This window comes from Seriola aureovittata, chromosome 13, assembly GCF_021018895.1.
Source record: "Seriola aureovittata isolate HTS-2021-v1 ecotype China chromosome 13, ASM2101889v1, whole genome shotgun sequence".
Lineage (NCBI taxonomy): Eukaryota > Metazoa > Chordata > Actinopteri > Carangiformes > Carangidae > Seriola > Seriola aureovittata.
In genome coordinates, this window is record NC_079376.1 from 237,501 (window position 1) to 253,140 (window position 15,640).

At 42.7% G+C, this 15,640-nt stretch overlaps 2 protein-coding genes across 3 annotated transcripts in view; both read right to left on the reverse strand.

The window, feature by feature from the left end:
* Positions 1-2,435, reverse strand: part of pcnx1 (pecanex 1) — a 35,262-nt gene extending 32,827 nt beyond the window's left edge. Inside the window, exons 1-2 of one of the 2 annotated variants that reach the window (XM_056393487.1) lie at positions 1,812-2,435; positions 110-324 (exon numbers count right to left, since the gene is read on the reverse strand). In XM_056393487.1, the coding sequence (XP_056249462.1) occupies positions 110-324; positions 1,812-1,964 (368 nt within the window). In that variant the 5' untranslated portion in view covers positions 1,965-2,435. The remainder of the gene's footprint in view (positions 1-109; positions 325-1,811) is intronic. The other variant, XM_056393486.1, reaches the window with a different exon arrangement.
* Positions 2,436-3,623: 1,188 nt separating this feature from the next.
* Positions 3,624-14,695, reverse strand: med6 (mediator complex subunit 6). The gene is made up of 8 exons (XM_056392596.1): positions 14,655-14,695; positions 13,923-14,082; positions 13,596-13,687; positions 5,820-5,902; positions 5,599-5,707; positions 5,309-5,424; positions 5,143-5,170; positions 3,624-4,230 (listed from the first exon to the last, which is right to left on the reverse strand). The coding sequence occupies exons 1-8, from the start codon at positions 14,674-14,676 to the stop codon at positions 4,100-4,102; spliced, it is 741 nt and encodes a 246-aa protein (XP_056248571.1). The 5' UTR covers positions 14,677-14,695; the 3' UTR covers positions 3,624-4,099.
* Positions 14,696-15,640: the final 945 nt, after the last annotated feature.

The following is a 15,640-nucleotide window of genomic DNA, read 5'->3' on the forward strand; positions in this document are numbered from 1 at the left end:
ATCCTCTTCCTGCTACACCTTGCTCCTCCACAGTCTCTACAGAGCAGCTCTGTCACACTCAGGGAGCGTCTTTAAATCCCCCATCAGGCTGTGTGAGACGGGACCTTACCCCGGGCCGTTGCTGTCCTCCAGACGAGTGACACCTCCATCATTAGCCCCCTCAGTGCCACCTCTGGTGCCTTGACTCTCCTTGGCCTGGTCCTCTACCACCTCCCCCTCATCCAGGGCGTGGTGGAGGCGGTAATTCACCGTCTTCAGCAGCAGGAACATGGCAGCAATCACACCACAGTAGATTCCCACTATCACCATGGTTGGCGGCAGAGCCTGAGGTTAGAGAAGAAGAAGAAATGAACTTACACTGGATATCTTACACTTATTTTATATAACAGTCAACAGGTTGGTGGCTTTATGGTGCTACAATCACTGTTTCTCTACCCCTTTCCTTCATGCTGTATCTTATGTTTATTTTCCTTTCCTTAGAGAGAGATAATGTAATGTCATACTATTATAATTATTTGTTTATTATCCAAAGTTGAACTTATAATGATTATTTTGTTCCTCTTGAAAATGACAATAAAATAGGCCTAAAAAAGAATGAGAAATTCATTTTGAAATGTTTATTTTTTTCATTGTTTTTATCCAAAATTTCCCCTAGGGGATAAATAAAGTATATATCTATCTATCTATCTATCTATCTATAAGACAACAGGTAGATAGATTAATAATGTATAGGACATTCAGTCATAATGAGTGACAGCCAACATATCAAATAAGCGATCAGTTATGCAACTATTGTTATAATCAATTAATAAAAAAATAGCCATATATTTTCAGATTTCAGCTTTTCTGTATCTGTGTAAATTGAACCCCCCCCCCCCCCCCAACAGCAGCACCACTCTAACCTGTGGCTCAACATACACCACAGACCTGACCAACATATTTCCAGAATAGAACGGAAACCACAAACCCATGTGAAACATCAGCTTCTCATTATAGAAGTAAGCTATTTCCTGACACGACATTCACTGAGAGTGTCTGAGAAACTCTGGTGATGTGATTCACTGACGTTTGAACCCGATCAGACAGTTTGATATGGTGTCGGATCGTGTGACACCAGTCAGTGACGTGTCAAGCCCCTTTTCTGGACAGTTTACATGTCAAAGTAAAAGTAAACAAGCCTAAAGAAAACAAACAAAGACCCTTGTAACAAACAAACAAACAGTCAGTGAGTCTGTTTGTTGGACATCTCCATTACCAGACTGCTGCTACCTCCTCGTTAGCTGAGCTCAGTCACAGCTGGGAGCTTCTGAAAACTGGTGATACTGCAAATCACAACCGACAGGAGGAAAACAACCAGATACCGGGGGGGTTAACTGATTACAGCCCGGTTCTGTGTGGTCCATTGTTCATATCCTGAACTGAGACGCTGTGATAAACACTGAATTTAAACAAAAGAGCGTCATGGTCCCATCTAGTTGGTGGATGGTTCACTTAGAGGGGGGGCGTTAAGGGTTATTCTGTACATTAGTTCGCCTGAATGATGGTTATCCGTTGATAAACACGGTGGTTCGGAGATTCTGTGGAACATGTTGAGAGCAGTGAAGCTGTTCCGTTACTTTAAATAGCCGTTACATTGTCTCTGCTCCAGATAATAGACCGAGACCGACCGTTAGGAGCCAGTGGCAGCTAACCTAACGGACACTTCGGTAACTTACGTTGTTGGTAACAGTTAACGACAAAAACACCGAGATAAAAAGGCGGTAAAAAACAACAACAACAACAACAACAGCAGCAGCAGCAGCAGCGCTCACCATGTAAAGAGTGAAGGGGAAACACAGCAGAAAGAGCCAGATGTACAGATGTAAAGCGTTGACGAATGTATTCTGATCGGGGTCGTAGTACCATCCGCCTGTGATTGAAGCCCAGACCCCCTGCCTCAGGATCTGAAGAGTCTGCGACCCCATGTTGATTTATCCCCTCCGACGAATCCGAGCGGAACCGATCCACGGAAGAACCGCGGGGACACGCTGGCTAGTGGCCGCCGAACATGACAAACGGCGGACTATGTTCAGACACTGGCCTGAAAATCCCCTCTGCAGCCATCTTCTCTGCAGCTAGCCAGCCAGCTGGGGCACTGTTCAGTCCTCCACCGAGGAGACTCCTATCCCACCACGCCCTGCGAGAAACTTCTTCTTCGTGGCTTCGGCGGCGAGGTAGCTGGTAGCCATGGATGCAGCTACTGTCTGCGCTAAAAATACACATCACTAACCCACTTTATTGTTCCCGCCTTCATGACAATGGAAATTATTTCCTGAGTGACTGAGCACGTTTGACCTGAGGACGAGTCAACAGTGATGACAGAGCGAAAACACACAAAAAATTACATTTATTATCAGGGAAAAGGATGAAATATGACCAAATGGCGACACCTGCTGACGAAACCCTCCCATTTAAATTTAATTTGCTGCTTCGTTAAGACCATTAAATACGACTGAAATCATTAATGCTGTTTACTGAAGCACCAAAACAACCATGTAAAATCCCTGTGGAGTAAAAGTTAAAGTGCTCTTCAGTAGAACCAGAGTCACCTCCTCCTGGTTGTCTGCCTCAGCCACTCAGACTAAATTCAGGTCACATCCCTGTTTATCCAAAGTCAAAAATCATTCAATCAACCATTTGTGTGAAATTGTGTGAAAGTGTTTTCTGTGGTCTCTGTGACCTTGACCTTTAACCTTTGACCTCCCCAAATTTAATCAGTCTATCCTTGAGTCCTAGTGAATTTCTATGCCAAATTTTAATTAGTTCTCACAAAATGCCTCCGTCTCTGACTGTCGCCGGGTGGAGAAATAAAAATGAATCTGTGGCTGATATACGATCACACACATCATTATTAGACTGTTAATACTATAGGCTGAGGTGGAGCTAGTTTTACCTACTGTATGTTTATATTCAGATTATTAGTTTAATCCAGTGGGTAACCAGACATGTTTGGAGATTATTAATGATGTAGGAAGGATTCAAAAACAACTTTCTTCTCTAATCTCTGTTTTAGTTGTGACATGTCAGACAAATATTTAAATGAATCCATCTGAGAAGTTTAGAGGGGAATTCATGATTTGGTGAAACTGCAAACATCAACATCACCATCTGAATCAAACAGAAGCTGCTTCTATGAGGAGCCACTGGATGAATCTTTATAAACTAGTCACATGAGATGTCTGTAAATAAAGCAGTGACTGCAGCTGTCAGACGTGTGTAGTGGAGTAAAAAGTGAAGTAGAAGTATTAAGATTAGGGTTGTACTTCATCACAGTTGATGTGTAAAGTTACTTTCCACTGTGGACAAAGATCATGTTTGATGGTGCAGTCATTACAAAGAGGGCAGAGGGCTCGTCAACATGACAGCTGACTGACTCTCCCCATCAACAGCCCGTGGATCAATGAACACTATGTGGTTCATACATTTTGGTTTGAGCATAATTGTAATCACAAAGCTATGAAATGTAAAATCCAGTAAATGCTTTGAGCCGTAATTTCTTGGTTAGAATGACAATAAATTAGGTAAATGATGCAGGAAAATACACTGAGAATTCGAACTGTCATCCAATAAAACACACCAGGACATGATATCTGAGACAGTTTAATACAAAAACAAGAGAGCAGAGTTTTTCTTTCAAAAACAGATGAGTGACAGTAATTAAAGAGAACAATGTGTCAGGAAGCTTGGTGATGATGCATTATGACACATCCCCCTGAGAAGCAGACTGCGAGTTAAACTGTCCTCTGAAGTCACAAAAAACCACCATGATTATGTCAACAGTAAGCTGACACCAACACTGCTGTCAGCTGATCATAAAAACCCCTGTTTGTAGAACAGTTGCCTGAAATGTCCACAACGCTAAACCTACAAGTGTACAGAGTGAGGTCACAGTGAGAAAGGGGTGATGGCTCTGAAGCCACACCTTTCATTCTTAGCATCCTGTGAACTGAGCGAACCAGCAGAGACCGGCTTCAGGTCCAGGAACAGACACACTCGCAGTCTTGAACTGTTTTCCTCTCGGTGCTGTCGGACATTTCACAGAGTGTGAGAAGTGCTGCTGTCACTGTAGCCTGGCTCTCTTCTCAGGTGGAGGTTTGCTGGGTGGAGCTGGGGCGGAGGACTTGGTAGCTGGTTCTCTCTCCTCTTGTTTTACCACCTCTGTGGGAGGTTCAGGCTCCTTTTTCACCTCCACTGCAAAACAGGAACAAGTGATCTTCACTCCATCTACAATAAAACATCAACACTACAGACCCTTTTCCACTGGTCAAAAAGCCCGCTAAGACTTGCTGACATCATGGAAAAGGGAACAATCAGCATTCACACCCAGGTCACGTGACTCTTCAGTAGACACAGGTTTTTATCGTCTACGGCTGTAAACACAAAACCCGGTTGAACTCGTTAATTTTCACCACTTTTCCTGCTGTAAGGTCTTTCAGAGCACAGGCGCTGTAACACACCTGTGTTTGTGTGTGCTCTGTAAGTGCAGGTGATGACAGCACTCATGCAGTTGTGTGTGTCTTCAGTCCGAACTGAAAGACAAACTCAACTGGCAGAGGAAAAGGAGTCAATCAGCTGCTATTAGCAGGTTTACCCGCGTTTAAAAAACCTGCTTCTACCTGATCATTTTGGTGGAAAAGGGTAATACGTTACATTTTAGATGTCATATTTGTATTAAATCACACTTGTCAAGTTAAGCCAATATTCCAGTAGCACAGCCCATGGTATGTTGACCCATGGCAGAGTGTTAACATTCACACAACAAGCACATAATAAAACCACAGACAAACCAGAGAGTATCAGGACCGCTGTGGAGACTAAGTGACTTTAACCTGGAGGGTTTTTATACAGTGTCTTTCTTTCTCTTTGTTTTATGTTATTTATAGTAGTAGACTTTATTTAGTTTCATGCTGTGATCTTTGTTCATGTCAGATTGAATTTCTGTTTTTGTTTGTTTGTTGAATATCTGGACAAACGTGAGCGAGTTGTTGTCTGACAGGATCAGATCAATAGTAGGCGATGACTCTTACTGACATCTGTTACAGTGTTAAGCTGCTGATGTCACACACATTGATCATGGAACTTCTGAGCATGACGTAATCATACCTGGAATAGGCTTCTCACCAGGCTTTGGCTGAAACGGCAGAAAACAGAATATTATTACTTGGATCACGTCACATTATCATGAAGTAATTCTTATTGCAGGGAAACTGAAATGAATGGACCGAAGTGGTTCTACATTAACAGATGTTTTGAGGTGGTGTAACTGTACCTGGTAAAACGTTGGCGGAAACTTTGACCTGAGGTCCAGAAGGAGTGTGTCCACACGGTGCCTCTGAAACAGTGAACTTGGTTCCTCTTTCTTCTTTGTCTTAGGCTTGGCTTTTTCTGTAATGAAAGATTTTTTAAAGCCGTTATTGCCAAAGTAAAACACTGAAACATTGTGAAGTGTCATTAGAGCATCATAGCTTGTACTCCTTTTACTCCATTTGTTCTTGTTAATGTCTGTGATCTTGTTACTAATAAAATCACTAACTACTGAATGAATTACCAAAACCTAACCTCTCTCCTCCTGGTCCTTAAAGTGCCACCAGTATCCTTTGGATGGGTGGTAGCGGCAATACGACATGGCCTCATCGAACGCTGACTGGATTCCATGGACGGCAGAAAGCTAAAACAGATGTGACTCATGTCACCCACAGTAAAAACCTTTCCAATCCCACACACCAACATCCTCCATCTTCAGCCTTTGTAATAAACAGGATCATATTATAAATCCTCACCGCTCTGGAGCTGATCACTGTTCCCAGGTCTGGGGCCTGATACACCACCCCTGCGATGATGTAGTAGTCAGCCAAAGGAATCACTGGAGAAGCAGAAGTGGAAATTAGATATTCAAAGAGTCCAAAATCAAAAACTGTGTGCATGTACACACTTTTTTATTTTATTGCCAGTGTAATGACTTGGGTTCAACTAAATAAACCTAAGCCACAATGAGGGGCTGCTACCGGGATGCGTAATTGACGCGTCGTCATGAGGTTGCTCCATAAGATAAATCAAAACATCCGACTTGTGCTTCCGATTATGATGTATTTATTTACCGTGTAACAAAACAGCCTTTGGTCTTCACTCACATACGTTATACCAATAACTTACATGAAAATAATCAAAAGGCTTAAACATTGGGCTCTGAACGGCGACGGTCAAAAACTGTGTGCTTCTCCCCGGTAAGCAACACACCTGAGGAGTAATTGCCTCCTCTTCTACTTGTACATTTCATGTGTTGCCATTCAATACGCCACCTACTGTGGCAACCAGTGCATTACTCAAACACACACACAAATACAAATGGCTCTAACACGCCGGCCCCTAATTGAATGACAACAGACATTACAATTACCTTCACATGTAAACAAATAGAGCCATAACTTGAGTGACATGCATATAAAAGTGAATCTAACAACAATAACAACAAAAAAGAAAACATAACCCTTTTTTTTTTTTTTTTTTTTTTTTTCTCAAAGTCACTATCTCTCATCCCTAAGTGCTTCTGGCTTCGTGCAATAAGCAAAGCTTACTGACAGGTCTTTCCAAAATGTTTGTCTTCGTCTGGAGACGCACAGAGCGTACTAATCCTTTTTTGTCCGGGAAAGTCTTCAAAATTCTGCCCAGAAGCCAAGATCCACGAGGAGCAGCAGAATCCATAACAACAACGATGTCTCCTGGAATGAAGTTTCTCCTTGTCTGATTCCATTTCTGGCGTTCTTGCAGCAGAGGGAGGTATTCCTGTACCCATCGTTTCCAAAATAGATCTGCAATGTACTGCACTTGTCGCCATCTCCTTTTCACATACATGTCATCCTTGTTAAAAAGTCCAGGTGACATGACTGGTTTCCCTTTCAACAGAAGAATGTGGTTAGGAGTGAGAGGTTCGAGGTCATTAGGATCATCTGAAAGGTTGGTGAGGGGACGACCATTCAATATAGACTCCACCTCACACAGGACTGTATGCAGACCGTCATCATCCAGAGTTTGCAAATGCAGCACAGAAGTGAGAACTTTCCTCACCATGCGGATAGCACGTTCCCAGACACCACCATGGTGTGATGCTGAAGGTGGGTTAAAGTTCCACTGGATACCATCCTGCAAAAGAACTCTCTGTATCCGGTTGTGATTTAATGATGATAGCGCTTCCCTCAGCTCTTTCTCTGCTCCCACAAAATTGGTTCCATTATCTGAACGCATACTGGACACTTGTCCTCTTCGACTGATGAACCTTCGTATAGCATTAATACATGCATCAGTGTCCAGGGATGGAGCAACTTCCAAATGAATGGCTCTGCTTGCAAGACAGGTAAAGATGACACCATAACGTTTACAGATACTTCGACCTCTTTTTACTTCCAAAGGCCCAAAGTAATCTACTCCGACATTTGTAAAGGGAGGGAGATCAGGAAGAAGCCTCTCCTTTGGTAGGTCAGCCATTTTTTGCTCACCTACTCTTCCCTTATACCGCCTGCAGAAGCAGCATTGTGTTATAATTTTCCTCACAGCTGCATTAGAATTTGTTATCCAAAAATTGTTGCGCAGTTTTGACAGAGTGAGATTTCTTCCACCATGACCCACTTGTTGGTGAATGTGCCTCAATATGAGTGTAGAAATGTATTGATCTTTTGACAGAATGAGTGGATGCTTAGTCTCCTCTGGCAAAGCAGCCTTACTCAACCGTCCTCCTACTCTCAGAAATCCATCTTGCAAACATGGATCAAGTTTGTACACAGAACTGTCTCTTGACACAGATTTTCCAGCCGATAGTGCAGCGATTTCTTTCTTGAACCTCTTTTGTTGACTGTAATGAATGATGGCCATTTCGGCATCCAAGAGATCCTCAGCTGACAACATCTGGCTTTCAATGGCTCTTCTGACCCTCTCCATCTCCAGTGGCACACTGAGAGATGATCCACCTGCCTCTTTTATGTGGCGCTCAACAGCATATAAATCCTTTCTCCTTTGTTTCAACTGCAGCAGAATTTTCTTCCATTTGAGAAACCATGCCACCGCCACTTTGAGTCTCTTCCAATCTGAAAAGTGTGATAAAAGCTGATCTGTAGCAGTTGGAGTGCCCTGAGTAATGATGGTATTTACTGTAGCTTCTCTTTTGACCTCCAAATCATCATCATCTGCAATTGTGACCTCTGTGATGTCTGCAGGCCAATCCTTTTCTGGGCCAAGGAGAAACTTTGGGCCCTCAATCCAGCTAACCCCATTCAGCAGATCTCCAACCTTCATACCTCTAGAGGCATAGTCTGCAGGGTTGTCCTTGGTATTAATGTACCTCCACTGAGAGACTTGAGTTGCATCTCGAATAGTTGTTACCCTATTTGCTACAAATACGTGGAAACGTTTATCCTCATTTTTTATGTATTTGAGCACTGCAGTGCTGTCTGTCCAGAAAGTTGACTGATCTAGCGGCAGCTCCAATTCTGCTCTCAACATCTGATCTACCCGCACAGATAAAACAGCAGCCGCAAGCTCCAGACGGGGAATGGTTACTGGTTTTAGAGGAGTAACTCTTGCCTTACCCAAAAGGAAAGAAACATGGACCCTCTTACAGTTTTCAATCCTGAGGTAAGTAACAGTACCAAACCCATCCTGACTAGCATCAGAGAAGTTGTGCAGCTGTGCCTTAACAGGCTGTCCAAAGTCTTTTGGCTTAATGCATCTTTCAACTTTGAGTACTGCCAACCTTTTCAGGTCTTCCAGCCACCTTCTCCACTGATGGCCGATGTCTGCAGGTATGTTGTTATCCCATCCACAACGTCTCCGACAGAGCTCTTGCAGCATAACCTTGGCTGGGAGGGTTACTGGGGCAAGAAAACCCAAAGGATCATAAACCGAGCTGATTATGGACAACATTCCTCGCCTACTCTGTGGTTGTTCTTTCATCATCATTTTAAATTTGAATGTGTCTGACTCCACACACCATTGCAGCCCAAGAGCTCGTTCGATTGGAAGCTCATCTCTATCCAAATCCAGCTCTTTTAAATCTTTCGCTCGGTGCTCCTCTTCAATGGTTTGCAGTACTGCCCGGCTATTACTGATCCACTTTGTCAAAGTGAAGCCTCCCTTTTGGCAGATTTCAGTGAGAGCTTGAACCATGACAACTGCCTCCTCGTCTGAGCGCGAGCTCTTCAAACAGTCATCAACGTAAAAGTTTCTTCTGACTGTTTCCACAACCTCTAATGAGAAGTTAGCCTGACTGTCCTCTGCAGTTCTCCTGAGTGCATAACTGGCACAACTTGGGGAAGAAACAGCCCCAAACAAATGAACTGTCATTCGAAATTCTTCAATCTCTTGATTCACATTGCCCTCAGGCCACCACAGGAAGCGCAGAAAATCCTTGTCCTCTTCAGCCACCCTAACTTGGTAAAACATAGATTTAATGTCTCCCATAAATGCCACTGGCTCCTGTCTGAATCTGGTTAGAACACCCAACAGTGAACTAGTGAGGTTTGGGCCTTGTAAGAGCTGCCTGTTGAGTGAAGTTCCCTTATACTCAGCGGAACAGTCAAATACAATACGCAAGGTGCCCTTTTTGGGATGGCGTACACCATGATGGGGTATATACCAGAGCTTTCCATTTTCACCTTCCAGCTGATGTTGAGGCACTTTCTCTGCATAGCCATTCTTAATTACATCAGTGAAGAAGCTGGTATATTCCTTGTGGAAGAGTTCATCTTTCCTGAACTTCCCTTTTAATGCCAGCAGCCTTTGCTTAACCATAGAGAGGTTATTAGGAAGCGAGAGCTGGTCCTTTCTGAAGGGCATTTTCAAGCTGTAATGTCCATCCTGCAGCTGGGTTGACTCATCCATCATCTTTAAGAACCTCATATCTTCTCTTGACATACCTTGTTCCTCTGAACTTCGCTCATTGAAGTCATGTCTGTATTGGTTGATAAGCATTTCCTCCAGCTTACAGATAGAAATCCTATTGACAGCAGCCACTGAGAACCCTGTTTTAGGCCTGCTGCTCTCTCCATCCCGAAGCGGACCATTAACCACCCAGCCAAGTACAGTTCTTACTGCATATGGGCCATCCTCTCTGCTGTTGATGACCTCCCATGGTTCCAATACCTTAGGGGTGTTAGTGCCAATCAACAGGTCAACATTAGCATCAATGCATGGGATCCGTACATCAGAGAGATATGGCCATTTCTGCAATTCCTCCTGTGTGATAATGTTACTGGTGTTCACTGGCATTTTATTTTGTGTAAGCACTTCTGGGAGACTGTAGAAGCTGCTACTGCCAAGACCAGCCACCTCCAAACCATTCAGGGTGCTAGTTGAAACAACCTTTTCCTGCCCCATAGTGCGTAAAAGGAAACTGGTTTTCCTACCTGTAACTTTCAGCCTTTGCACAAGATCTTCTGAGCAGAAAGTAGCCGTACTGCCAGGATCCAGGAATGCATATGTTTGTATTATCTTGCTTCCCCTAATGGATTTCACCTGAACTGGCACGATAGACAAAATGCTATCCTCCTTCCCCACCCCTGTATGTCCGCAAGTTTCTGATGCAGGTGGTTTAGCATGTGCCGTGCCCTTAGTGGGTTCACTTCCTGTGTTGGCTCTTATCTTTCCAGGGATATGAAGCACAGTAGGATGGTTCTGACCACAATCTTTGCAAGTTAAGCGCCTGTCGCAATCCTTGCTCCTGTGTCCACTACACAGGCAGCCAAAACACATCCCCTTTTCCTTCAAAAACTCAATTTTGTCCCGATGCTTCTTCCCTTTCAGTTTTGGACACTCTTCCAGCCTGTGAAACTGAGAGCAGCAGACACATGCTTCATAAATGCTTCCCTTTAAGTCCGATCCCTGCTGGACTGAGCTTGGAAATCCACATCCCTTGGCTGCATCACTTACAGTAACTGTGGCGAAGCTGTTACCTCTGACCTTGCTGAACTTTGAGTTTGGCTTGAACCTATTACCACTCTTTAATGCAGGCAAACCACTTACTGTATCTTGGATGTCCCCAAAAAGAGGATCAGAAATTATCTTAACTTGGCGTTCAATAAATGAGACCATATCCTTAAAGCAAGCTCTGCGATTGTACCTCTCCAGTATTTCATATGCCCGTATCCTCCATTTTTCTCTGTACTTAAATGGCAACTTTGTCATGATTACTTTCATGTTAGTTGGCATGTCCAGCTCTTGCACATATTGAAGTTCCTCCATTACATTGCAACAACTTCGCAAAAATAGAGAAAAGGCTTGTAGTGCTCCCACATCTTCTGCCTTCACTACAGGCCAAGCCAAAGCCTTCTCCATGTAGGCTGCACCGATCTTATACTGGTTTCCAAAGTGTTCTTGGAGAAGCTCTTTAGCCAGTTGATAACCTCTGTCAGGAATCATGTGTTGACAACTCCTCACCAATTCTCTAGGTTGGCCTCTTGTAAATTGCTCCAAGAAATAAAGGCAGTCAGCTTTGCTAGCCTTTGATTCCACACTATGTTCAAAAGCTCTTATGAAGGTTTTATACTGAAGAGGATCGCCATCAAATGCTGAAATGTCTCGGGAAGGCAAGAGCATTAAGCGCTGTTGTTGAACCAGAGCTGCTGTGATTTCATTTTGTCGGTGCATTATGGTGCACAGGTCTCCCTGTAATGGTGTAGCATATAATTGCTGTGGCTCCATTGATACAGGTGGCACATTGTTGACTGGCAGAGAGAGGTTTTGTTGTGTATCTCCATACTGCATTGTTCCAGATGTTTCGGTTTCCTTTTTCCCCTGAGAGTGTGCATTCAGCTCACTTGAATCCTGTTGGACCACTGACAAGCTGTTTTGTGGCATTGCACTCCTCATGTGTGGTTTAAATGAGTCTGCTGCAGGATTGAGTCCTTTGGAATTTGGGTTTTGTTCTTCATTATTTTGAAAGTAAGAATTCATTCCATCAGAAGGTGCCTGTGAGATATTGGAACATCCTGAGGCAGCTTGAAAAACTACTAACTTTGCAGTGGATGCAGCTATTTCAGCATCAATCTCAAGCTGCTCCCTTTTTCTTCTCAGCTGCTCTTCCTGGGCCTCCAAAGCATGCTTTTCCTTTAAAGCAGCAGCTCTAGCGAGAAGTGCAGCCCTTTCTGCTTCTGCTTTAATGCAAGATGAAGCTGTGCTTTTGCCACATTTATTACTGCTTTTACCACTACATGTGCTTTTTCGGTGAGAATGTTTACTGGCAACATTTGATATGCTGTCCTCAGGGTGAACATCATCTTTGCCACCATCATCACCATCCTCACCACCATGATCATTTAACCATTTTTCAACCTCAGCAATGAAACCATTTTCAACAAGCATTTTTGCAGCAAACCAAGTATCTTGTTTCTCACTTTCTTCAGTGGACATTAGAGGCAACAGAGCCACATGAGCATGTTTGGCTTCCCCACACAAAAGCACAATTTTTTCCAGTGTATGTTTTACCTCTTTTGCATTACCACTCTGCATAAGCTCTTGAGTTACATTTCTCAGGTTTTTAACCTTACGTAATTTGTCTCTTCTTACATTTTGTAACTTTTCTATCTTTGCAACAAGAGCTTTGTGTGTTAATGTAATAAACCGTTTACTTTTTACAGATTCTGTCCCATTAACAGTTCCTTCTTCCACAGAGGCTGCAGCAGCTGCGGGCTCCGCGGCAGCCACGTCTGGTTTACCGTCCATAATGTCTTTTAATTCACACCTCAACGCAATCCAAGATGAAAGTAACGAGAAAAAGTTCAGTTTATCAGGGTTGTTTTAGCGACCAATGCATTGGGATTACACTCACAGAGTTGTGTGCACACTTTTAGTATGGCCATAAAGTTGGTAGCGCTACTCTTTACCTTGCAAGCGGTGGGCGCCGTGACGTACAATCCTGATGAATGAATCAGCTGTTGACTCCAAGAACGCAGTTGTAAACAACCTCCAGGCTGCTAAACAAATGTTGGAACTCCAGCGTCTAGTCTTCCTCCATGAAGCGATGGCAAACGAACTAACTGAAGCCTAGTTTTTGACTTATGTAATGACTTGGGTTCAACTAAATAAACCTAAGCCACAATGAGGGGCTGCTACCGGGATGCGTAATTGACGCGTCGTCATGAGGTTGCTCCATAAGATAAATCAAAACATCCGACTTGTGCTTCCGATTATGATGTATTTATTTACCGTGTAACAAAACAGCCTTTGGTCTTCACTCACATACGTTATACCAATAACTTACATGAAAATAATCAAAAGGCTTAAACATTGGGCTCTGAACGGCGACGGTCAAAAACTGTGTGCTTCTCCCCGGTAAGCAACACACCTGAGGAGTAATTGCCTCCTCTTCTACTTGTACATTTCATGTGTTGCCATTCAATACGCCACCTACTGTGGCAACCAGTGCATTACTCAAACACACACACAAATACAAATGGCTCTAACAGCCAGTATTGAATTTAGACTCATAAATCTAACTCTGACACAGAAATGAAATACATAGAACAGTTGTCAGTGATATGCTGTGCATAATCAGACGCTGCGCTGCTCACCTTGTGTTGCTGACTGCCTCTGTTGTTTACGGATTATATAAAGAATTGGCTCCTGAGCATGAAGAAGAATGTACTCCACTCCCACCATCTGACTGGAAGTGGGAGAGAATCAATGATTTTTGATTTTAGTTTCACAACTGTCACTTAATACAACAACTTTACAGCTGTGTACTGAAAATGAATTAATGTACAGTATCTATGTTTTATATGTTATTATTTATTATATTTTCTCTAACAGAAGCTATTTCCTGACAATTCATACAGTACACACAGATCACCCCCCTACTGTAAAGTAACACCTAATCAAAGTGTGCAGGATGGACTTACTTCAGATGTTCCAGAGTGAGCCGCTGCATCTTCACCACCTCATTGTTACAGGTGCGGTCGTAGAAGGGATTACTCCTCTCAGAGAAATAGTCCAGCACATTTCCAGGATTGAGAATAGGCACCCAGCCACTGTCCACCCAGGAAATCCCCAGAAGGTTGTCTGTGAACCACAAGTGTAACATAATCAAACGTACTGATCAGTTTTTAGTAAATTTACACTAACTACACCACGCACTAATGTCACACACACAATCACGGAGTTACGTTTTTAAAAATGACCATTTCATCAACCTGTTTCGATTAGCTGTCTTTTTACTTTTTTAATATTAGTGAATATTTTCATGTGTGCTGATGAAGTGTGTTAAGTGTATGTAGCTTTTGACAGAGTAAAAATAAAACGTTCTACTGTTACATTAGTGTTGCCACAGTGTATATGAAGGCTGATTACTGACCATCAGGTTTAATAGTTCGTCAGTATCAGTAACGGTGCTGTCACCGAACACAGCTTTAACTGAGTGGGACGTTTAATCAAAGCGGAGGCTATGCTAATCGTGGCTAACGTTAGCTTCTACGTTAACACTAACAAATAGCTGCCAATACTGAATTTAAACAGCAGCTTTAGCTCAGGGATTTAAATATAACACGCTAATGTTTGACTTGTTAAATATCATTACAGCAAAAAAAGAACCGGAAACAACTTTCTAACAAACAATAATAGACTGATTTAGCTACCTCTGAAATCCACCGCCGACATGGTGTCAACAAAGTGTCTCACAAAGATTACGTCTTAACTGTGATTCGAGTCGCAGTTTGATGACGTCGTTTTGCTCGCCTGAACTTGTTTAATTGGAATAAAGTGTGTAAATAAAGCGCAACAAAGGCCAACTCCTCTGTTACAGGTGTAACAGTAAGGCCTGTGTTATGCACAATATGAACTAAATAATTTAAAGAGTAAAGTTCATTTATATATATTTGCCACAGGCTGTTCAGCAGGATGAGCTTTATCATTATGACTTCTCATTTATTCACTAATTTACTGTTTATAATTTTACTTTTGGTGAGCGGCAGAAAGGGAACTACAACAAGCACCTCTCCATATACAGCCTTATAGAAAATATCCAGTGGGTGGGAGGCGGTTAGCCCCCAGAGGGCCATGTGCCCAGCCAGCAACTGCAGGCTAGCTATCTTACACTCCACCTATACCTGAGCGACACCTGTATGGGCTCCAGTTAGGGTCAAAGGGAGTTTAAGCTTGTAAAATAATGTTTACAGATAATTCCAAAGTTTAAAAGTTGTAAACCAACTTCTGTAAACTGGCCAAATAAATCTGCTTGAGAAATTCAAGTTTGTGAATTTATGTGAAAAGAATTTTCCTATGGTGAAGAGATTTTTTATTTGTCAAAAAAGGATAGTAGAGATAGATAGAGTGTGTAAATCAAAACTGAACCAATGATCAGTAGTGAGGTTTTCTTATTTGTTGTGTTGTAGTTTCAGAGTGACAGGGACAGAGAACAATTAGATTCAAAACGTGATGCCGTCTCTGGATCATTTTGTTTTTCCGTGGAAACTCTCATTTTCTCCAGATGAAGTACAGATGTCTCCATACAGTAAATGCTGCATGAAGCTGCTGTGAATAAGAGAAATTACCCTGAATATAGTTTTAAGTTGGGGATAAGCCTTGAATGTTTACAGGGCCAAGGGTCAAGGGTCAAGGGCCT

Excerpts from the sequence above, each read along its gene's own strand:
- med6 (XM_056392596.1), bottom strand. The coding sequence starts at position 14,676 with ATGTCGGCGGTGGATTTCAGAG. Across the intron at positions 5,708-5,819 it reads CAGTGATCAGCTCCAGAGCG|CTTTCTGCCGTCCATGGAAT; the intron begins GTGAGGATTTAT and ends CATCTGTTTTAG. Across the intron at positions 4,231-5,142 it reads TGGTGAGAAGCCTATTCCAG|TGGAGGTGAAAAAGGAGCCT; the intron begins GTATGATTACGT and ends CCTGTTTTGCAG.